At 43.7% G+C, this 20,816-nt stretch overlaps 1 protein-coding gene across 4 annotated transcripts in view; it reads left to right on the plus strand.

Moving 5' to 3' along the window:
- Positions 1-20,816, plus strand: part of LOC109295093 (pre-B-cell leukemia transcription factor 1-like) — a 112,854-nt gene that overhangs the window by 22,341 nt on the left and 69,697 nt on the right. For 2 of the 4 annotated variants that reach the window (XM_019513765.1, XM_019513772.1), the window contains 2 exons: positions 705-1,448; positions 9,467-15,711. The exons of 1 other annotated variant lie outside the window; for it this stretch is intronic. In XM_019513765.1, the coding sequence (XP_019369310.1) occupies positions 705-1,448; positions 9,467-9,768 (1,046 nt within the window). In that variant the 3' untranslated portion in view covers positions 9,769-15,711. Of the gene's footprint in view, positions 1-704; positions 1,449-7,294; positions 7,501-9,466; positions 15,712-20,816 lie in introns of those variants that run through there. One more of the 4 variants, XM_019513779.1, reaches the window with a different exon arrangement.

Here is a 20,816-nt window from a genome sequence, read left to right on the forward strand (position 1 = left end):
GGGGGGGGGGGCTCCCTCCACCCCTGGCAGAGTGCAGGGACCTGTGCAGCAGGGGATGGGGAAGGCAGCAGGGTCTAGTGCTGGGCTTCCCCTGCTGCAAGTGCTGGAGCTGCAGGCTTGCAGCACAGAGCCCCAGTGAAAGAGGTAGCTAGGCAGTGTTTTCCCCACCATGCGCGGTGCTGATCAGAGCTGTGCCCCACTGGGTGCCTGCACCAGCACAAGCGCCCTGACTTCCCCACTTGCTGCTGCTGCTGGCAGTGGGGGCTGCATGCCATGGGGGGAGTGTGTGGAGGGGCCCCTACACCCTCTACCCTCACACCCTGCCCAGCCCAGCCAACCTGGTGGGTGCAGGCTTCACGTTGTGCTCTGTGCTTCTGCCCAGTTGCCCCAGGCAAGTTGGACTTCCAGGAAGCCAAGCAGGTTTCTGTGGGGCAGCTGCAGCAGGAGCCGTGCCAGGAAGCTGCTGCTGACTGGGCAGGGCCCTTCTGCCCAAGAAGTGGGGAGCGAGGTGCAATAGGTTACATTATGGGGGGTGTACACATGGGTGCCTCACTCCCAGCCTTGTGGGGAGAAGGGCTGGGTAGGGGACAGTTTGTTGTGGGGTGCTGCAGGCCAAGTGCCTGGATCTGGCCCACAGGCCGCATTTGGCTACCCGTGCAATAGGTGGATGTGAATGTGCTAATACTTCTCTCCTCTGTCTTTAGGTATAGTAAAGATGAGAGATTGCTACTATAACGAGACCGTAGGTTTTTTCTACAACAATAGTCGAAAGGAGCTGACGACCTACTGGAGGACAAAAGATGTCTTGGTTGTTGCCCTGGGCCTTACAGTCAGTGTCATTGTGCTCCTGACCAACTTGCTGGTCATCACTGCTATAATCATTAACCGGCGCTTCCACTATCCCATCTACTACCTGCTGGGGAACCTGGCAGCAGCAGACCTCTTTGCCGGCATTGCTTACATGTTCCTCATGTTCCACACGGGGCCCCGGACAGCAGGGCTCTCCCTAAAGACGTGGTTCATCCGGCAGAGCCTCCTGGACACCAGCCTGACTGCTTCTGTGGTGAATCTGTTGGCCATTGCAGTGGAACGGCACCAGACTGTTTTTACCATGCAGTTACACAGCAAAATGTCCAACCAGCGAGTGGTGTTTCTGATTTTCTGTATCTGGATCACAGCCCTACTGTTGGGCCTTATTCCTTCCTATGGCTGGCACTGTCTGTGTGCCCTTGACAAGTGCTCCAGGATGGCACCTCTCTACAGCAGGAGTTATCTCACCTTCTGGGCCATTTCCAACCTGGTCATCTTCCTTATCATGGTGGTTGTCTACACTCACATCTTCATCTATGTCAAGAGGAAGATGACACGGATGTCCAAGCACACCAGCTTCCACCCCCGCTATAAAGAGACCATGATCAATCTCATCAAGACTGTCATCATCATCCTCAGTAAGTTACTTCTTGCTCTAGTCGTTTGGGATGGTACATTGGATCTCTGTCCCTTGGCTGTTGAGAGGGCATGTGCCCAGTGCAGCTAAGACAAGAGAAATGGTTTTGAGGTACCTGCCAGCTTCTCTTATCTCTGGGAATGCAGGGGGAAGGTATAGCTTAGAGATGCCTTGGTTCTGTTATAACCTGCATGTGACTGCAAGTGGCTGCCAAGGTGCTGTTTTGGGCAGCACTAAGACACATGTGCCCTCTGACTATACCCCATTTTCCTAGATTTACGCCCAGTGCTTCCGCCTTATCTTGCCTGCTTCCTGGGAATGGTGGAGCCAGGGGTGCCAGCTGTCTGCCACCTGGGGTTTCCTGCAGGCTGACAGAATCCTCAGCCAGCCAGACCTGCTGGCTTTACAGGTCCCTGGAGACAGCGCAGAGGGCAGCAGAGATGCTGAGTATCCAGCCCTGCCCTGTATAAAGTGAGCTGTTGGTTTTATGAGTGTTCTTAATGTGTTTCACACAATATAAGCTGTGCTTTTGAAGGATCTGCTCACTTGTGGCAACATCAAACATCTATTGATCACTCGATCGATTTGTATTAATCACCACAGTATGTGAGTATCTCACAGAAGTCACCTGTGCACCGGTTTAAAATTCTTTATGACGTCCCATTCATCTTCCTCAGTCACCCCATGCCCAAATAGAGAAACTAATATTTATTCTCTTTTCTTCCTTTCACTGCTTGCCACATCCCTTTTTCCCCTTTCTTGCTTACTGTTTTCCTTTTTTTTTTCCTAATGAGAGAGAGAAAAGAGGGGAGTTATACACCCCCCCTTCTCTTTCTGCCCTAACATGGCCCTTCAGCAGCTGCAGCTTTAATTGCTGAGCTTCCAACAGGTATGATAGTTCGTTTCTCCTACCAGATCTGCCTGTTGGTGGGTGCTTGAGTAGAGAAATACTCAAAATATTTGGGTCTTATAAAATGGGAGTTTATCAGGGACTTGCATAGAACTGGGAGCTATAAGGGAGCTTAATAAAGAAGTCCTCAGCGCATCATTCTAATATAATAAAAGCCTTAGTGTGTCTGTCTGTCTGTCCGTAAGGCTTCATTTGCATTCTGGTTGGTTGTCTCGGCCGCCAATCAATGCTGGCTGACGCAGCTGGTCAGAGTGCCCTGCAGAGACAGACACATGCGGCATTACAGCGGGGACCGAGGGGCCGAAGCGGTGTGTGGGGGTAAGACCAGCCCTCGCCCTCTCCCTGGCCCTGCTCCTTGGAGGCAGCACCGGCACAGGGTGCTGGCAACGCAGCGCTGGACTTGTCCCTCGCCACCGCATCCAAGGGGTGGCCACGTGCCTCCCCTCCATGAACAGAGAGGAGTGGGGATGAGAGGGTGGGGAGGCCCCATGGGGCTGGAGGTGGAGCAGTGGCACTGTGGGGCACTGAGTGGTGACACTCTGTCCCCCCCATTCATGGGCCATTTGCTAGTCTTTTAATAAAGGGCAGTGATGACAATGAAAAGATATTTTAGATTCGTATTTTCAAGGAAGGTAAAAGAATCTAGTGGCTAACACTGTCAGTGGTATTTGGATCCTTTGAAAATCCGTTTTGGGTCCTACTCGAGCTTTCCTGAATCTGCTCTGAAGATGACATAATTTTGGAGACTCTGAAATACCAGGTCCTGTGTGCTCCAAGGGGATGTTCTCGCTGAGAGTCAGCGGAGCAGACTTCTGGGTAAATTGGTGATGCTCTGGTGAAGTCAGCTCAGTTCTGTCCAAACCGCATTAAGAGAACATGGTCCAGATAGGTTTCTCCCAGTTTTTTTGGTCATTGTTCTGCATGGAGCCAGTGCTCTCCATCCCCAAAACAGCTGCAGGTCAGTGCTGTGCAGTTTGTAAAGGACAGGGCCGGACACAGGCATGGGCAAACCAGGTGGCTGCCCAAGGCCTGGACAGAAAGGAGGCCTGAAAATGGTAATTTTAAAATTATTATTATCATTATCTGTGGTGAAGGGGGACCCAATATTAAAAGTTTGCTTGGGGCCCCCAGGAGTCTAGGTACAAGTGCTGGTAAAGGGCTTTAGGGTGTTTGGATTGAAAGGCATCATATATACATGAAATATTATTTGTAGTAATAGCCATGCAGGCTTCAGTTCACTTTGATACCATATGTCTAGGTGCTGCCATGTACCTGGCACATTAGTGTGGTGTGTCCAGTACTGGCACAGTGAGATCCTCTAGTTCTTTCTCACCCTTAATAGTCTGAAGTGTTTAATCAGAATAAAATAAATGATCTTGCTAAGCTCCACTGCAGCCAAGCTGGGCTCTGGGACTGCGGTCACAACCTCCTAGCTTGCAAATCTTTTCTGATAAGTGTAGAATTTGCTCTGTCAGGAAAACCTTCAAACTGCAAACAAAGAAACTACTCCCTGCAAACTCCTGCTGGCAGGGCTGGGCTGAGGAGGGGGAGGGGGAATGGGAACTTGAGCCTAGTGGTTCCTTGGTGTCTTCCTGTTGGAGGGGGAACAAGCTCTTTCATCCTGTTGCAACTTGCAAACAGCAGCAGTTAGGATTTTGTGCCCCTTTCTGATTTAGTTGTGTGCCTTCCCTAAATCAGCCCTGCTCTCAGCAGGGAGCCTGTAGTTGCCTGGGAATCAACCTGATGTAGCACAGGGATCCAAAAAGCTGAAAAACATTTTGTTTTGCTTATTTTGCAAAGCCAGGGAAAGGGAAGTTTGTTTTCTGTCCCCCACTTATCCTAGTTGCTAGTCCCACCCTGGGTGAGTGTTACCAGGATTGACTAGTCCCTGGGATTTGGGAGAGCCAGGCTATAAAGGAGGAAGGGTTCTGGTTACTGGACAGGTGTGACACACTAGGTGTCTAGGGTGAAAACAAATACAGACGTGACCTACCTCCCACAGTAAAAAAACTCCCTCTGCCCCCTCTCCATCAAGTCTGTCCTCCCAATAGAATTTGCCTTCCTCAGCTGCCTTGCTCTGGGAGCCAGCTGGGCAGGATTTGAGAGCCAGTGTAGGTGCAAGTCTGCAGGGAGCTGAGGTGGTGGTTGAGTGGAGGCTTTGAGGTGTGGGGGAGACCTGACATAAGCAGTACTTGGGGAGGAGAGGAACTGAATGAGCCCTCTGGTTTTGCCGTCTTTATGGATCTATATTTGGGGAAAGTGCCAGCGCTGTCTCTTCACTGAAACATCTGGGTGCATGGGAGGAAGGAGAAGAGAATGAGGGAGTTTTTACTATTCAAAACTGAAAAATACCTATTAATGTCATGCCTCAGCAGAGCTGTAAGTGTAGAGAATTTCTGCCCTCTGAAAAACTCTGTACAGTTCCTTCCCACGCCCAAGCTCCATGCAAGCTGAGGCTCTGCCACAAGAATATTTTGCCCTTTACGCATTGGAGGGTGTGGTGGCTGCCAGGTGTGTGATGACAAGAAGGAAGGTGGAGGAGCTTAATAGGTGCTGTGTGCCTAATTCCTCTGGACAGTGAGGGAGCAGTGGCTCTAAAACCAGTAGATCACAAACATTAAAAATATGGTACAAAGACCTAAAAGAAAAGAACTGAAGGAGAAGGGAGGAAGTAGGGGTGGGAGGTGCAGGAGATGGGTAAGGGAAGGCCCAGCCCTGCTCCCACTGAAATCAAGAGGAAATTTTGCAAGTCCAGTGATGTAAAACAGGCCCCTAATCCTGCAAAACAGATTCATTGCTGAGCAGGCTTCATTCTGCGCATGAGTTATTAAAAGCCCATGGGGACTCTGGACAGCAGGAGGCATTATCTCTCAGTCCAGACGTCGTGGACTTCAGCTGTATCCTAACAGGGCTACTCCAGATAAGAGCTGTGGAGTCTTACAAATGTCTGTGCCCTTCAGGGCTTTAAAGCAAGTTGGGATGAGGTCAAGGCTGTTGGGTCTGACAGTGAGACATCCCATCCTTGTTTAGATACGTGGGCGGGTGTGTGCATGACGTGCCATCTCTTGAAAGTCTCAGACCTTATGAGAGCAAAAGGATGGAGCAAGCAGACAACATGATGTTCTCATGCCATGTGCCATGGGTCAGGGCAGGGTTTGGGCAGGGAGGGTGCTGGGAGTAGGACTAAATGTCAGGTATTTTTATAGCAGACTAACTCTTCCCCTTGCCTTGCTTGTCTGCCTGCCTTGCTCTCTCAAAGACCATCTACCCCTTACACACAGGCATCTGCCCAAACCCAAAACCAGCAGGGCTGGAGGTGCTGTAACTGTTGATATTAAAATAGTTTAATTGGGAAAGAATTTGTGCAAGTAAACTAACCCACTTGAGATTGTTGAGAGAATGATAAACATAAAATACACAGAAAAAGATCATATCTAATTGAAGTCACCAGCTTCCAAACTAACAATTTGAGCACAAACCTGAAATCCAGGAATCCCTGAATACTAAAGCTCACTATGCTGCTGATTTCCTATGTGATCCTTGCAAGTCTCTTAGCTTTGTGTCTCAGTTTCCCTACTTGTAAAATGTGAGTGATGATATTGATCACCTCTAGAAGAAAGGGGAGAATATTAGAATTTATTTAGGGAAGGCAGAATGACAAGTCCTCACTCTGTCCATACAGTTAGGAAAAATGGAGCAAGATTGTGAAGCAGTTAATTGTTCGTTAAAGGAAATAAGCACTTGGCTTATGTTAAGCATCCAGGTGTTTGGCATGGGGGAAGGATAAATGTATGCTATAGGAGGACTGAAAAGTTGCTGACATAAATAATCTTAACGGGGCCATCAATAGTGTTTGCAAAAATGGTGTAGGAAAGTGCTTTGCTCTGTGGCGAGAGGCAGCAAAGTTATCAGCCTGAGCAGGTTCAGCCAGTAGGTTAAGATTGGCGAATATGGATTTTCCCAAAAGCACATGGATTTTTTTTTACTCCTAAGTAACAGTTTAGACAATACCTTTGTTAGGTGAGCAAAGTACAAGGAGATGGAGATAATAACAAAGTCTCTAGGATTCTGTTGAGCCCGTATTGTGAACTGTCTGGTACGATGAGTTGGATTTTCCAAGGAAATCCACGGTCCTTTAGGCCAGTGTTTCCCAACCTTTTCCAGCCCAAGGCACATTACATTAATAAACCTGTTAAGGCACTCCCCATCCTCATACCTATTGTAGCTTATTGCCATGACAAAATTCTGCAGCACACATGTTCATTTCTGAGGGCACACTTTTGTGCCTCAGCACACTGGTTAGAAAACACTGCTTTAGGCACAAGAGTAGGAATCAAATTATCAGATGTGCCCCTGAGTATTGTGTACTGAGCACTTGTGACAAACTAACCGTTCATGAAACACTGGGAGCTGGTAGGAACCGAGTTCTGTACAACTGGCACCAGATTTTGCAGTTGTGGACCCTTTAGGAACCTGTGCCTGCTAAAGAAAGGTCCTGCAACTGCTGTGGTGCAGGTTTGCACACACTGGTGAGAATGGCATTAATGATACAGCTGTGGGTTTACTTTTACTTACTTATTTATGCTAGAAGTAAATGGGACCAAAGTGGCAATCTTGTAAGTTTATTGGAGGTACAGCTGCCCAGAACATGGTTACAGCTGCCTTGTCTACACTGAAGTTTGATCAGTTTGTTCAAGAGATTATATGACTTGGTTCCTTGTGATAGCAGGGAAGGGGACTCTGACCCAGGAAGTTCTTTTTCCGCAGGGTTTCTAACCCAAGACCATTTTGTCATTATTGACAATCTGAAAACTTTTTACTAACAACCAGATTTTGTTTTACTGATGTATGATTTACATAATGTAAATGTAACTTTTCTGCCAGACCCTGGGCAAGAGTTGGATATAAACCATAGTCAAATCATGCTTCCTCTCCAGCCTCACTCCCATTATACTGGAAGAGAGCCCCAAAGAAGGACTGCATCTGCCTGGCTGCCACCCAGCAGTGTTTCAGGCAGATGGGACCCAGCACCAGCTTGTGGCTGGGAGTTGGGGAAGGACCTACACACAGTCCTGTGGATCGCAGAGCTCCCTTCAGGGTGCTGTGCTTCCATTCAAACATCAGGTGATGCTTCTGTGCTCAGTCTGTGCTTCAACACTGTGTCCAACTTCTGTCCCACCATAGAGCAACAGTCAGCTTTGGTGGGTTTGTGTTTTATTGGACAGCACCAATTTTCACAGGTGTTTTTGCCTGGTTATTTACAGTGTCTGTAAACTTAATGGACAGTTGGCAACCCTACTTCTATACATTCTTATGTTGCTACACCACTTCAGGGATCAGTGTTTTGTTCAGAGCAGCCCCTTTGGCCATTTGTCTTCTCTGGCAGATGTTTTCCAATAAAGGGTATAGCTAAAAAGCTCTTGGTGACCCACTCCTTTTCCTCCACCCTTCCCCAGGACAAAGGACACAGTACAACCCTAGGGTAACAAGACAAATCCTTGAGCTAGCATGTCAGAAACATGTATGAGGAAGTGTACTTGTTTATTAAACAGCTTCTTAACCAGAAATGTGACTATAAATAGCAAGTTTTCAGAATGCACAATATTCACCCTAGAAATCCTCCCCCTGTGCCCTTTTCCCACACACAATAATAATTATATTTTGCCCTTAGACACTCCTCCTCTACCTAACAGCTTTACAAATGGTAGGATTATAGGAAGGGCCAGACTGGATCACACTATCAGTTCATCTAGCTCAGTCTCCCCTTTCTGACAGTGTGACCAGCATTAGGTGGGTCTGACCAGTTACAAGAAGCCTGTGTGAGGCAGGGATCCTATCATCTTCCAAGCCCTCATAGTCAGAAGTTGGAGTTTATACCCTGTTACAGGAAAGGTTAGATTATTTATTTAATTCTAACTGTTATAACTCTGGATAGTCTTGTCATTAATTAAATGATTAAACATCCAAATAATTTCTAAATGTTGTCAAGCTCTTTTCCTTAGGAAAACCTTGTGGCAGTGAGTTCCACTAGATAACTGTGCATTATGTCTGGAAAAAATGTTTACTTTTCTCAATGTTGGATTTACCACCTTTCAGTTTCCCTATTGTGTTAAGACCAGGGATCCTGGTTTTCTCTGAAAAAAAAATCCCCAATTTTTGGTTTAAAAAAAGTAACTCCAAATCCACGTTTTTGGATCCCTGGTTATGACAGGGTTATTAGAAATTCTGTGAACATTCATTATTCTGCTTTCCTGCATCCCATCCTCTCTTAATAATTTATTTTCTAAGAGAGATCATCCCAATCTTTCTGTTCCTCTTCATGCACTTGCTTTTTCAGGTCCTTGATCACAGCTTGTTTTTCTTCTATGAACCCACTGTAATCTGCAGTGCCTTTTTGAGATAGGGTAGCTAATACTGCACACAGAATCCTGGTACAGATGAACTGTTGATTTACATGTCATGGGAATATTTTTTTTGTTTTGTTTTTTTCTTATCCATCCAGTTGTTTTATTTGCTTTTTACATTGCAGCTTTACAGTGAACTGAAGCCTCCATTCAACTGCCCACCGTGATGCTGGGGACTTTTGTTGAGTCAATACTGATAATGGAGTCTTGTAAAGTGAATCATTAAAAGGATTCCCTCCAATGTGCATGTCTTTACATGTGTCAACAATTACATTTAATTATATGTACATAATAATTCTTTTCCTCCCTGGAGAGGAGTGGAAAGGAGGAGAGTGTCAGTTCCGTCTTCATCTTATAAATGGAAAAAATGAGGAAAAGGGAGAAGAGTAGAACTAGCTGTGAATTTTTCATCTACATTCTTTTTCAACAGAAAATGTTTTTTTTCAGAAAAAATTTTTTTTGCTGTAAGTGTTCATTTTAAATGACAGGTTTCAGGTTTTTCTATGAAATCTCCAAAAACTTTAAGACAAGTTGTGATGAAAATTTTAATACTTCTTTTTCATGTAAAAGTTTTTGTGGGGCAGGGAAAACCCCTGTTTCCTCACCAGTTCTAGAAGCAAATGATTTGCCCAAATCCCCCTGTCAGTCAGTAGCACAGCAAGGAGGCCTTTCTTTTCCTCTAATATCTTTTGTTTTTTTTCCCAGGTGCCTTTGTTATCTGCTGGACTCCAGGACAGGTGGTGCTTCTCTTGGATGGGTTGGGCTGCAAAAGTTGCAATGTGCTGGCAGTGGAGAAATATGTCCTCTTGCTGGCAGAGATCAATTCAGTGATCAATGCTATTGTCTACTCCTACCGGGACAATGAGATGCGCAGCACCTTCCGAAAGATTCTGTGCTTCATCTGCTATAGGAATTCCAAATACTCACCTGCACCCATGAAGCTAAATGCTGCAGACCGCAGGTTATTCACTCAGAACGGTCACTCTACTGCGGACTCCTCGATCTAGTCCCAATGTCCATAAATATATATATACATATGAAGACTGTGGATAGCAAAGACCTTGGGTGGCCCATTTGCAAAGCAGAACAACAGTATTTTTTTTTAAAAACTTCTCCAGTAAAAATGTTTGGATGAAATATTTCTGTCAGCTCTGTGAGGCAAAAATGCTTTAAAGACATACCCACTGGTATATTTCTTGGGACAAACATATTTTGAAATATATTCCTGCTATTAAAGACTGCTATTTTAATAGCATAGTTGATTTAATTTAGCAGCATCCAGCAGGCATGCTATATGCTAACCAAGACCCTTGCATAATTCTTTCTACAAACGAGACTTGTTTTTTTAATTCTTCAGTATTAATGTCTACACAAATTACCTTTCCAGTGCTAGGATACTGCAGGGCCAAACCCCACTTTATTCAGTCCTTTGTTAAGCACAGCATCTTCTGATTTCAGTGAGATGATTTTCCTGAGTGCGTCCTGTGCTAGGTTTTAATCCAGAGTTTTGTAAAATCATGTTCTCTTCAAAGACCCCCTAGAGAGGCTTCAGTGTGCATGAACTTCATTTTTAAAAAACATGTTCCTACTTTGGTACGGTGTCTGTTACTGAATTTCAAAGTATTCATTACTTTCATAGGATGTCCAGGAACACGTAACACTTTCCTGAGACCACCTGAGCTATGCTGCAACTAAAAAATCCAGTTGTGTTACTCTTCTGTTAGGTGATGCTACATGGGAGGTTTGACTGCAAATTTGTTGCCTGTTTGTAAAGAAGGGATGAGTCATGTTCCTTGAAACAATAATTTTCCACTCATTAAAGTTCCTTTGGGACAGGTTTTATGTTAGATTCCAAAGTAATCAGCACTTTGCCTTAGGTTTAATATAGTGTCTGTAGCTTAAACTCTTCAAACAGCTTGTTAGCAGCTGAAACTTGGTTCACCAAACCCCTTCCTCTTCACACAGCAGCCTGACAAATGTAAAGGATTTTTCAGCACTACTTCACTTAGGGTCACATTCTCTGTTGGGGTAAATCTTTACTTCATTGTGTTTACTTCATCAGAGAATCTGGCCCTTGAAATGTATATGAACATTGCATATGGTGTCACTGACATCACAAAAGAAAGATAATATTTATGATGCTGGCCATGTGAGTGACTACAAACTACTCCAAGATGGTGTCATATCATTCAGAAAGCTTTAGGTGGGGTTTGTAAAACTACTTAATATTGGCCTGACTGCCCCCATGGAAGTTGGTGGGTATTTTACCCATGGGTCCATAGAAACAGAACAATACTGAGCTCTTTTGAAAGCCTAGGCCATAATTTCTAACAAATAATATTTAATTTTCAAACATGCAGTAACCTGAATCTGAAGGGTTTGAGGTCCATCCCAGCTGTCTTAAACTCTGACCTTCACAGACCCAAAGTTAATTAAGGGATTGCTGAGCCAGTGTGGAATTAGACAGACATTTGTTTAGTCTCTAACCTTGAGATCTTTCAGGGGCAACTTTACATACGTAGTTACCTTTTTTTTTAGATAGATGATTATCACCAGCCACAGCATAAACAGCTTACAAACACAGAGCTTAGGTATGCTTGGAAGCTGCTTAGCTTTCAAACTTCCAGAAAGAAAATGAGTAGTGCTTTCCTATACTGGCAAGGATTTAAGGAAAGAGATCAATTCAGCGCAGTGGTACTTAACCTTCTGGCCCTGTAGGCTGGATGAGTGGAGTGGGGCCAGTCCATGGGTCCAACTCCATGTGCCAGCTCAGCTACTTGTGTGACCCTGTGTACCATCCCAGCCTCACCTGCCAGACCTGACCTTGCTGTGACTGCACACACTGGCTCAGCTCTATGTGCCAGATCCAGCCTGATGCAGTGGAACATGGAGTTGTCATCCCACCCACAAGGCTCCCAACATGTACAGATGTTTCGTGGTTGGGGGGCAGTGGCAGTATTGATTGTCTCTGTTTGTTTGATCCACAGCTGCAGTAATTAACACTGCCACTGCTCCGCTACAGACCCACAGGGAGCTCCACAGGCCAGGTAACACACACTTGTGGGCTGGAGATTTGAGCACCACTGCTCCAGGTGGACTAGTAAGAGTTAGATTCAGGAGCTTTGTTGACTCCTGAATATAGTCCAAACCCCAGAGTTTTCCTGCTGTTTCCACAAAAAGCCCCAAAGCAGCAAGTCATTAAAAAGATTTCCACCAAATACAAAGCAAAAAAGTCCCATCTTGGAAATAAATATTTGTTCAGAGTCCCTCATTTAGTAACAGGAAAAAAACCTGTAAACATTCACATAAATAGTAGTGTTTAGATGTGGATCAGTACTAAAATGATTTCCAAGGGACAGAATATTCATCATATTGCAGTTGACTATGAGCGGGTCTTTGTAGTGGGTGAAATGACATGCAAAGAACTGCAGTTGGCTTTTATGCCCAATTGGGCCTTTATTAAGCTGTGCACATTCCTCCCAAAGGACCCTGCAAACTAGCCTGACCTCATGCTGCTGGGCTACAGCTGTTGTACAGTGTTAGAGAGCAATAAGAGTCCCTTCTTAAAAGTGCTTTCACACAGGTGCCCTTCATAGAGGCAAGAAAGCTGTCTCTGTTAGTGTCCTTATTAGATGATGTGCTGATACTGTAAAGGCTTGTATTGTCTCTGTATTTTTACTTGGTTTGTTTCAAGTTATCCTGACAGTCACACTTTTGGGGGAAGTATAGTTAGAATATGGCTAACTTTTATCAGCCAGACACTTCCCTCAGACTCCTGCATCAGAGACTGCCAGTGCTTTATTTGTGCCAGTGGAGTCTGAGTTTGAATAATGATGACAAAATGCAAAAATTCAGCTCATGATTTAGTCTTCTCCTTCAAAATAGGTTTCCCTTCCTTCAACCAAAACAGTAACTAAAAAGAAAGGGGGGATGTCCCACACCTGTGAGAACAAGCATCTGAGTGACAGCTATCACTCATTTAAGAGTGGCTTGAGTGTTTAATAAGGCTTTTCTTCCTGAGTGATTTAACCTGTAGAAATCCAGCAGATTTTAAGATGTATGAAACACACAAGGCAGAATGAAATCAGGAGGCATAGAAGCTAGGGGCTGGAAAGTGATGTTTTAAGATAAGACTTGAAAAGAGATGGCAAATCAGTAAGTTGGAGGAGATATAGGGAGGATTCTAGCATGTGGAGAGACAAACCACATAGCACTTGAAAACACTGGTGGAAGGGGGAATAAATGGTATGTACAGACTACACATAATCAAAAGGGATCTTAGACGCTTAAACATACTGGTCGTGTTCACTTTCCACCTTCCATTGTTGAAAACCCAAAATGTCATCCAATTATGTGGTGTCATGACTTGCATGTTTATATTACATTTCTCATTCATCTTACTGTATGCCTAACTAAATACTTTGCAGGAAAGGTTATGATGTTATATGCCGATATATTAACTTTCTCTGGGCAACTTAGAGTCTCCAGATTTAATTTTCTCACTGCACGATGAATGAGATGCCATCGAGTGCATGTGAGTTCTGTCTTTACTGTCATACAGGATTCATGACTCACTGAACCTGTGCCAGTTCTTTCACCTCAGATGTCTTGGCTCAGCGCACAGTGCAGCGGTACTGGCTGTAAAGCTAGCATCCCTCACTCTGTTCAGTTCAAGATTTCTAAAATCAGTGTGAAAGTGGCTTTGCAAGCTCATCATCTTTCATTAAATTTCTTCTGATGAAGAAATCTCTCTGGAGTTTGAACTTGGACAGCATTGTATTGTTCTAGATGTCAGAGGTGCATGTGACTATTATAGACTTAATGAACGTTGGGTGGGAGGAAAGAGAGATCTAGGAACTATTTTTAAGGGATCAAATATGGGACATATGAGGACACACCGCTTGATCAAAGATAGGCTGCATGGCTCCAAGAATGAGGGGTCGTGGCTTCCTGGCTAGTTGGAATTCCTTAAGCAAGTTGCTGCCAAAAGTAATATGGGGCAAGTGTATTCTGAAAGGACCTGACACACTGGAGATTAATATTGAAGGTTCTGTGGAAGTTTGATTTATTGGAACTGAAACTGGTGTAAGGGGTGAAGATGAGTGAAGAGAAGTAGGATTGTTAAGGGGAAGTTATTTATGTATACCCCCAAAACCTTCCAAAGAATTGGGGAAAAATGTCCGTTTTGTAGCGACCACTTTGGCATCAAGTAACTGAGAATAACTACAAGCCTGTCATCTAATTTTAATAAGTAAAAAATAATTGGTTTAAGCGAAGGGAACAATTAATATTTAAGGCTAGTAAGGACAGGTTAGAGGATTATGAGATCAGTAAACAATGAACATAAACGTTTGGGGGGGTTTCTGGCTTTGAACATGCATTGATGTAGCTGCAAAACCTGGCTTCTTTCTGCCATGGAAAGTGCATGTAGAAAAGAGGTAATACAGGAAAGAAAGGTCACATCAGTTATTCCCTGTGGTATTTCCATGAGAAGCTTTCCATTGTGTCCTTTAAATCATCCTGAGGGGGAATATTTGTTTTGGCCAGTACAAACGTTTGTATAAAAAGCACAATGGTAGTATCCAAGAGCAGCTGGGTTTCCTGAATATGGGTCGTCTGGGGATTGCAATCAGTCATTTAATAGTAATTCTTATGCACAGCTGGTGGCTGAGAGTTAGCAGTGAGCAGGATACTTGAGGGCTTTCCATGCTGGTACACAGAATGTGTCCCAGCCCAATAGACTAGCTTTAAATGGACTTTTCAGGAAGTTTGGCTCTAGCCCCTCCAGATCTTGTGACCATGGTGGGAGGGAAGCTTAAGTATAGTGTCACAGTTGTGAGATACTAGCAGAGATTGTGAACCAGGATCAATGTTTTCTGACTTGGGGAATTACATGTAGGCATCTAGACCTATGTTTAGGGACCTGCTTGGTAAATCAGTGGTCTCAGTGGCAGCTTCCATTGAGGGAGCTTGGTGTTCAGCATCCATGAAAATTGGGCTGCTCAAGTAGGTGCTTAAACATAGATTTGGGTACATGACATTAGGAATGTGAGCTGGAAAATACTGACTCCAGGTGTTATATGGGCTGTCCGGTTATTAAAATACCTGATTCCCATATACACTGCCATGCTGTCATAGAGGTACAAAGAGACTGTACTATGAATCAGATCATACGGTGCTTCTTGTAAAGAGCAGTGTTTATGGTTGATCTCCCTACACTTCTGTAGCTTGCTGTGTCCCTGGCCATTCAGTAGTAGTTATTGTGAATAAATCCTATGAGAATGTCTCTTTTGCTGGACCATAGGCAGTTCTCATACTTCCGGCATAAGCAACCTCCAACTATTGGGAGATACGAGGAGATTTTTCCTGGCGCAGTTTATCCTGCAATGGACAATGCGAAGGTGTCTGGCATCTTCTGAATGAATTGATAGTAGTTACAATCAGAGATTGGGCTAACTGGGCCCCTGATCAGCTCTAGTCTGGAGACTCTGATGTTACTGCATTTTCAGAGATCTTGCTACTAGGCTGCTGGCTGCTTTTGAATTTCAGAACTAGGATGCTCAGATACAAAGCTGATGGTGTAGTATAAAACATGACAGTACTACTGCAGATGGGTCCTTGACAGTCCACAAGTTAAGGTAGGAACTGTGATAAATACCCTGTAGAGAGTACAAGAGGGTGGAGACTGGAATCTATTAGTGTGTTCTTTGAAAATCAGCCACGTAAGTAAACTGTTTACTAACATGTTTTACTTGGTCAAAGTTGTTTTTGAAATGTCTTGTCCTTTCTTGCATGCTGCAGCACAACTCATTAAGTGAGGTTGTTTTAATAGGCCTAAGTTTTGTGTTTGGCTGTTGGGTATGTAAATGCATCTTTCTCTTTATAAATCTAGCTTTTTTTATTAAAGTATTTACCACACATTGTAAATAAATCAGACCAATGAGAATGCACATCTCCAGTTTACATTCATTTAAACATACATTCAGTTTGGATGACTAAACTCTGTCTGTGTCAAATGGAGCCTGTGTTTTTTTCAAAAGCATGCAAAATAAGAATGCTCAAGTACTGATGCATTAAATAACAAAATAATATCTACCACATGGCAAGCATGAAGTGCAGAAGACCACTGCTCTATGCTGTTCATGTTACATCTTCAAACTTTACTCAAAATATCAAGTTGTATCTTTTCATCGTTCTCTGCTGACTGTTCCTGATGAAGCCAGCAAAACTTAAGAGTGTTTAGTATCTCCAAACATTAGGTCATTTTTGTTTAGATGTCTAATTTTATGCACTCAGGTTATGGCCTTATATTTTCCAGGTTTTGAAATTATTTTTTATAAGAATGTAGGGTAAACAATGAAAACTAGTAATAAGATGTAATTAGCTTTTCCTTGGGAATCTGCAAAGTCCACACTATATCCTCTGGCCTTTTAAATATTGAGATTTTGGGACAGATCCAGAGCCAAGGAACTGTTTTCTAATGAGCAAAGCCCATTGCAGAAAGCTTCTTGACTTCTTTGCTAAAAGCTACTATCGCTCTATAGCTTGGGGTAGTTCCGGCCTTTGCTTGGCAATACCTGCCCATCAGGCAGCAGAATAAATGTTGGAGCCTTCTGGAAGTTTACAAGCAGATTTTTAAACATTCCTTTGACCTTAGTAGCTGTTCCTTTGACTGCTAACACCTGCTGTTTGCATCATCACCACAGCATCCAGCAGGGTCAGGGAAGAAATTCTTTTGCAAATGATGCCTGACACTGACTTCTTGATGAAAAGGGTTCCTTCGTGGACAATGCAACCAGCCCCACCCAGACAGGGAGGATTTCAGGTATGACACAGCAGAGAGGACTGGTAATTTTACAGTGACCAGAGCAGTTACAGAAGGTGCCAGATAGATGTGGCAAGGAGGATCTCAGATTTGCCCATATTTCCAACAAGAAGAAAACCACACTTTAGTGTTGCAGACTTGTCAGCTAACAAGTTTGGCCTCTTTAATGAAGCCTGTAGATGGTGAGCATAGAGCCCTGCACTGGCTTCAGCGTAGTATACATCTAAGCAGGAACATACGCAAACATCCAATTGTCCCTTGTCAGTGTGGACTGTGCGGTTTGTCTTCCTGGCTTGCCCTCTAGCGCTTGTTCTCCCCACTTAGAATAGCAGTTAGCAGTATTAGCACAAAATTCACTGAGAACGAGAAGTGGAATTTGGCACGTTACACCAAGAGGTTTCTGTAAATGGCTCTAACACCACAAAATCCCTTTAGTCTAGGCCTTGGTGTTCTGGAAAATTAAAGGGAAACAAAATTATGGGAAGTGGGGATTCAAAACTCTGCTTGGGCTTTTTGCAGAGCATCTAGGGCCTAGATTTGGGCACCGCAAAGTTGGGAAATTTCAAAGCAGTATGTGAGTGCTTTGAAATGTGCTGTTAGAAAGGGGGCTGGTCACCTGTTACCCACTCCCTTGGATAGGCATTTGCACAAAATATTTCTCAAGTCAGAATGGTAGCACTTCAAAGCCCAGAAAAAAGAGTAGTACCATGAAAGCACAGCACAGCACCTTAGCACAGGGAGGACCTGGAAATCTCAGTGGCTGGATGTTTAGCTATGCCCAAACACAGACAGCCAGAGGCACCTACTACTGGTCTCCTTGTCTCTCTCTCTCTCTCTCTTCTTTCCTGGGTTTCTGTGCCTCTGATGCCTCCTCAGCTCTGATGCTCTCTTTTTTGTGGCCCTTTGGACTGTTCAGAGAAGTCACCCTCTTTATTGCAGAGACTTGGAGTTCAGACAAGATACATGCCAGTGGCTAATGTTTTTGCCAGGAAATTTTAGAGGGTGCAGTGAGGTTGTTAGTGTCAGGAACTCAAAAGAAATAAAACCACCTAGCTGTAAATATTGAGCTCAAAGTCCAGGGCAAGACCCAGAAGTATTTTATAAATTTTTGTGCTGGAAACAGTAGTGGAAAATGTGCATTACCAGTGAGTCTCTAGAAAAGCATCAGTGCTGCCACAAATGCCCACTGGGTGGTGTCACATCTCAGTGACAGTCCTACTATACTTTAAGAAATCAAAAGAAGGCTGGTCTATGGAGGGAGCCTGAAATATTGATAGAGAGGCCAAAGGGCACTTAACAAATATGGAGGAGCCTGTGATTCACTGATATTTCCCCCCTTGTCATTGTTTAGCACCTGAGCATCTTGGACATAATGTTCATAAATAAATGGTTCAGTCTCTCCTGTCTCCTGGGAATTTGCTTTATATTGTGCTTGCCAATGAGCATGGAAAATCTTACAGCAGAATCACTGTTAGTGTCAGACAGCAGTACCGATTATCTGGTAAGCCACTCTGCACGTAAGATAGTGCATGTCCACTAGGAGGCATTCAAGAATAGTGTTTCATTTATTGGTTTGTGACACTTGCTGTGGAAAGTATTTACACTTGAGACCTGTAGTTAGTTGTGTTAGTCTGAAGTAGAAGTCAGGGTAAATGTCACCTTATAGAACAGTAGATATGTACAGTACACGCTTTTGTAGGCTGAAGCTCACTTCATGAGATTCGCTTTACACTTGTTCAAAAGTGTCTACAATTCTCCCATCAGGCTGATGTCTTTATATTTGCTTTTGATTCTTCAGCTACTTGAAAAAGATGTAAATAACTATAGGAGGTGCCCTGCTTATCTTATGATTACTCTGAAATACAGCTCTGGGCCTCTCCTGTCAGAGGCTGTCTGGCCACTACAGAGGCTGAAATTCTCTTCTACATCATAGGAGTGTCTGTCTCCAAATAAAGTAAGTGGCAAGAAATTCAGACTGCAACAAGGGTTAAATACAAATTCCACCCCCTGCCCCCAAATCAGCCAGTGCTGAAAATTGGTGTCTGTCTAGGTAAACAGATTCAGCTGGGTTCAGCATCCCTTGTCCTTGACTGCATTAGACCTTGTCCCTAAAACTTCCCAACAGTGTACTAGCATTGATGCAGCTCCCTGTTGGAAACGTGCATACAGAGCAGGTGCTAGCTGTGACTGTTCTCTTCAGTGAAGTGAATAGACTTTTGGTGTAAGAACATACTTTTGCAAACTGCTTGAACAAAATGGTATGTGCCTCTGTGGGAGGCACTGTTACATCACCAGATATTGAATGCAGCGGATTCTGTGTTGTACATGGGGCCTGAAACATTACCCCAGAGCAGAGGTTCTAATCTGTCAGCCTGCTTGCTGTTTATCTCACTCCTGACTCATAATATTAATAATACTCACATACTTCTAACACAAAAACCTAGGAAATGTTATCTTGATGTTGATCTATATCAAATACACATACAGAACATTATCTAGTATCAGTGAATATCAGACACATTTATGACAATGCATCATCCAAACATAAATCATCTCTTTGGATACAGTAAGAAACTTTTTCATAATTTTTCCATTAAACAGATTTTTTTTTTTTTTTTTTTTAGAAAAAATGTATTGCCCACCCCCCAAGCTGCCAGCTTCTACCACAAATGTTATTATCTGTGTGTTGAGTTTATTGTAAAATTCTGCAATGGAAGCCAAAAAGGAGACAGAGATAAGTAAGCTTTTATTTAGATTTTTAAACCTGTGGCAACTTGTAGAATAATTCAGTTGGTGATCTGCTGCTTCTTGTTTGGACCTCAGAAGTGCTGTAGGGAAGGGTTGTGTCTCGCATGCACTCACAGCTGGGAGGGTGAAGCCCAGAACTTGGATCATCTTAATAATACCAAGGAATACTGGGAATAAGGGCCGGTATGTGAAGATTGAGGGAGGGAAGTGTCTGGTACCCATCACCTCTTTCTAATGAAGATGAAGTGATATGATTAAGTGATGCATCTGATGAAGTGAGGTCAGGATCACGAAAGTTTATGCTATGCATCTCTGATTTAGTTAGTCTACAAGGTACACATCTACCCTGTTTTCTGTCTGATTTAAGACTAACAGAGCTAACTACCTCTTTCTTTCTAATGGACATCTCTGGTGTCTGACTAGGTCTGGCCAGACCGTGGGCCTGCTGTGTCTTGTACACCAGACTTGCTGCTGAAGGATGAGCCTGGCTTTATTTAGTTGCTAACTTAGTTCTGGCCCAGTTTCTGTATGGGCAGGTGCTTTTGGCCAACCTTGAGTCAGCTGGAGACAGGTGAAGGAGATGTTCAGATATCATACTGATAAGGACAGATTATAGAATGAGTATAGCTGATGCTGGCTGGTGAGATAAAAATTAAGACCTCTGCAGGGGAGCGTCTTGATATGAAGATAGATGAGCAGTGATGGTCCAATAGTGAAAGTAGCAGCTCCATCCATTGATCATTGGAGCTCCCCTTGTGTACAGTCAGAATCCAGAAATTGTTTTAAAAGGGGCAGATATACATTTCTAAGCCTCCTAGCATTTATCTTCCCTCCCATCCAGATACAGCCATCTGCTGTTGCATGGGGATTTCAGCAAGACCTATGGGTGGGGCAGGTTTGCCTGGCCTGGATCAAAAGTTTGAGATTAAGGAGCAAATGTTATAGTATTTTTTATAAAACTAACCAACTTCTTCCTCTTTGGAAAAAGGGAATCCTTTTTTGTATTTCTACCGTGTGTTTCAGATAAGGGTTAGATCATTTTATATTTGTTTGTGAAGTGCCACCATCTTTCTGTTTGAACAGTAACTGTCCATTTTACTAACACACAGCAGTGCAAAGCAAATCAGCGTCAGACTAGAGAATAAATCTGAGGACCTGCCTCCTAGTCCCTGCTGAATCAGCACATCATACTCCCTCTCTGAATTGGGCTAGAAGCTAGGAATCCTGACAAGGGGAAGCAGTTACATGCACAGATAGACTCTGTTTCATGCACATGCATATGTGTACACATATCAAGATATGTGGACATGTATACACATCCATGTAATGGGACTAGATGCATACAAATGCAGTATATTATTTGGTCAGATAAACTCTGAGAGAAGCAATTTGTGGGGTCAGTGAGGATAATTTTCCTTCTGAGACTGTGCTGTATGCTTTCTAGATGGAGCCCATCAGTTCTGAGAATTGGAAAAGCAGTGA

This window comes from Gavialis gangeticus, unplaced genomic scaffold, assembly GCF_001723915.1.
Source record: "Gavialis gangeticus isolate Ggan-Ray unplaced genomic scaffold, GavGan_comp1, whole genome shotgun sequence".
Lineage (NCBI taxonomy): Eukaryota > Metazoa > Chordata > Crocodylia > Gavialidae > Gavialis > Gavialis gangeticus.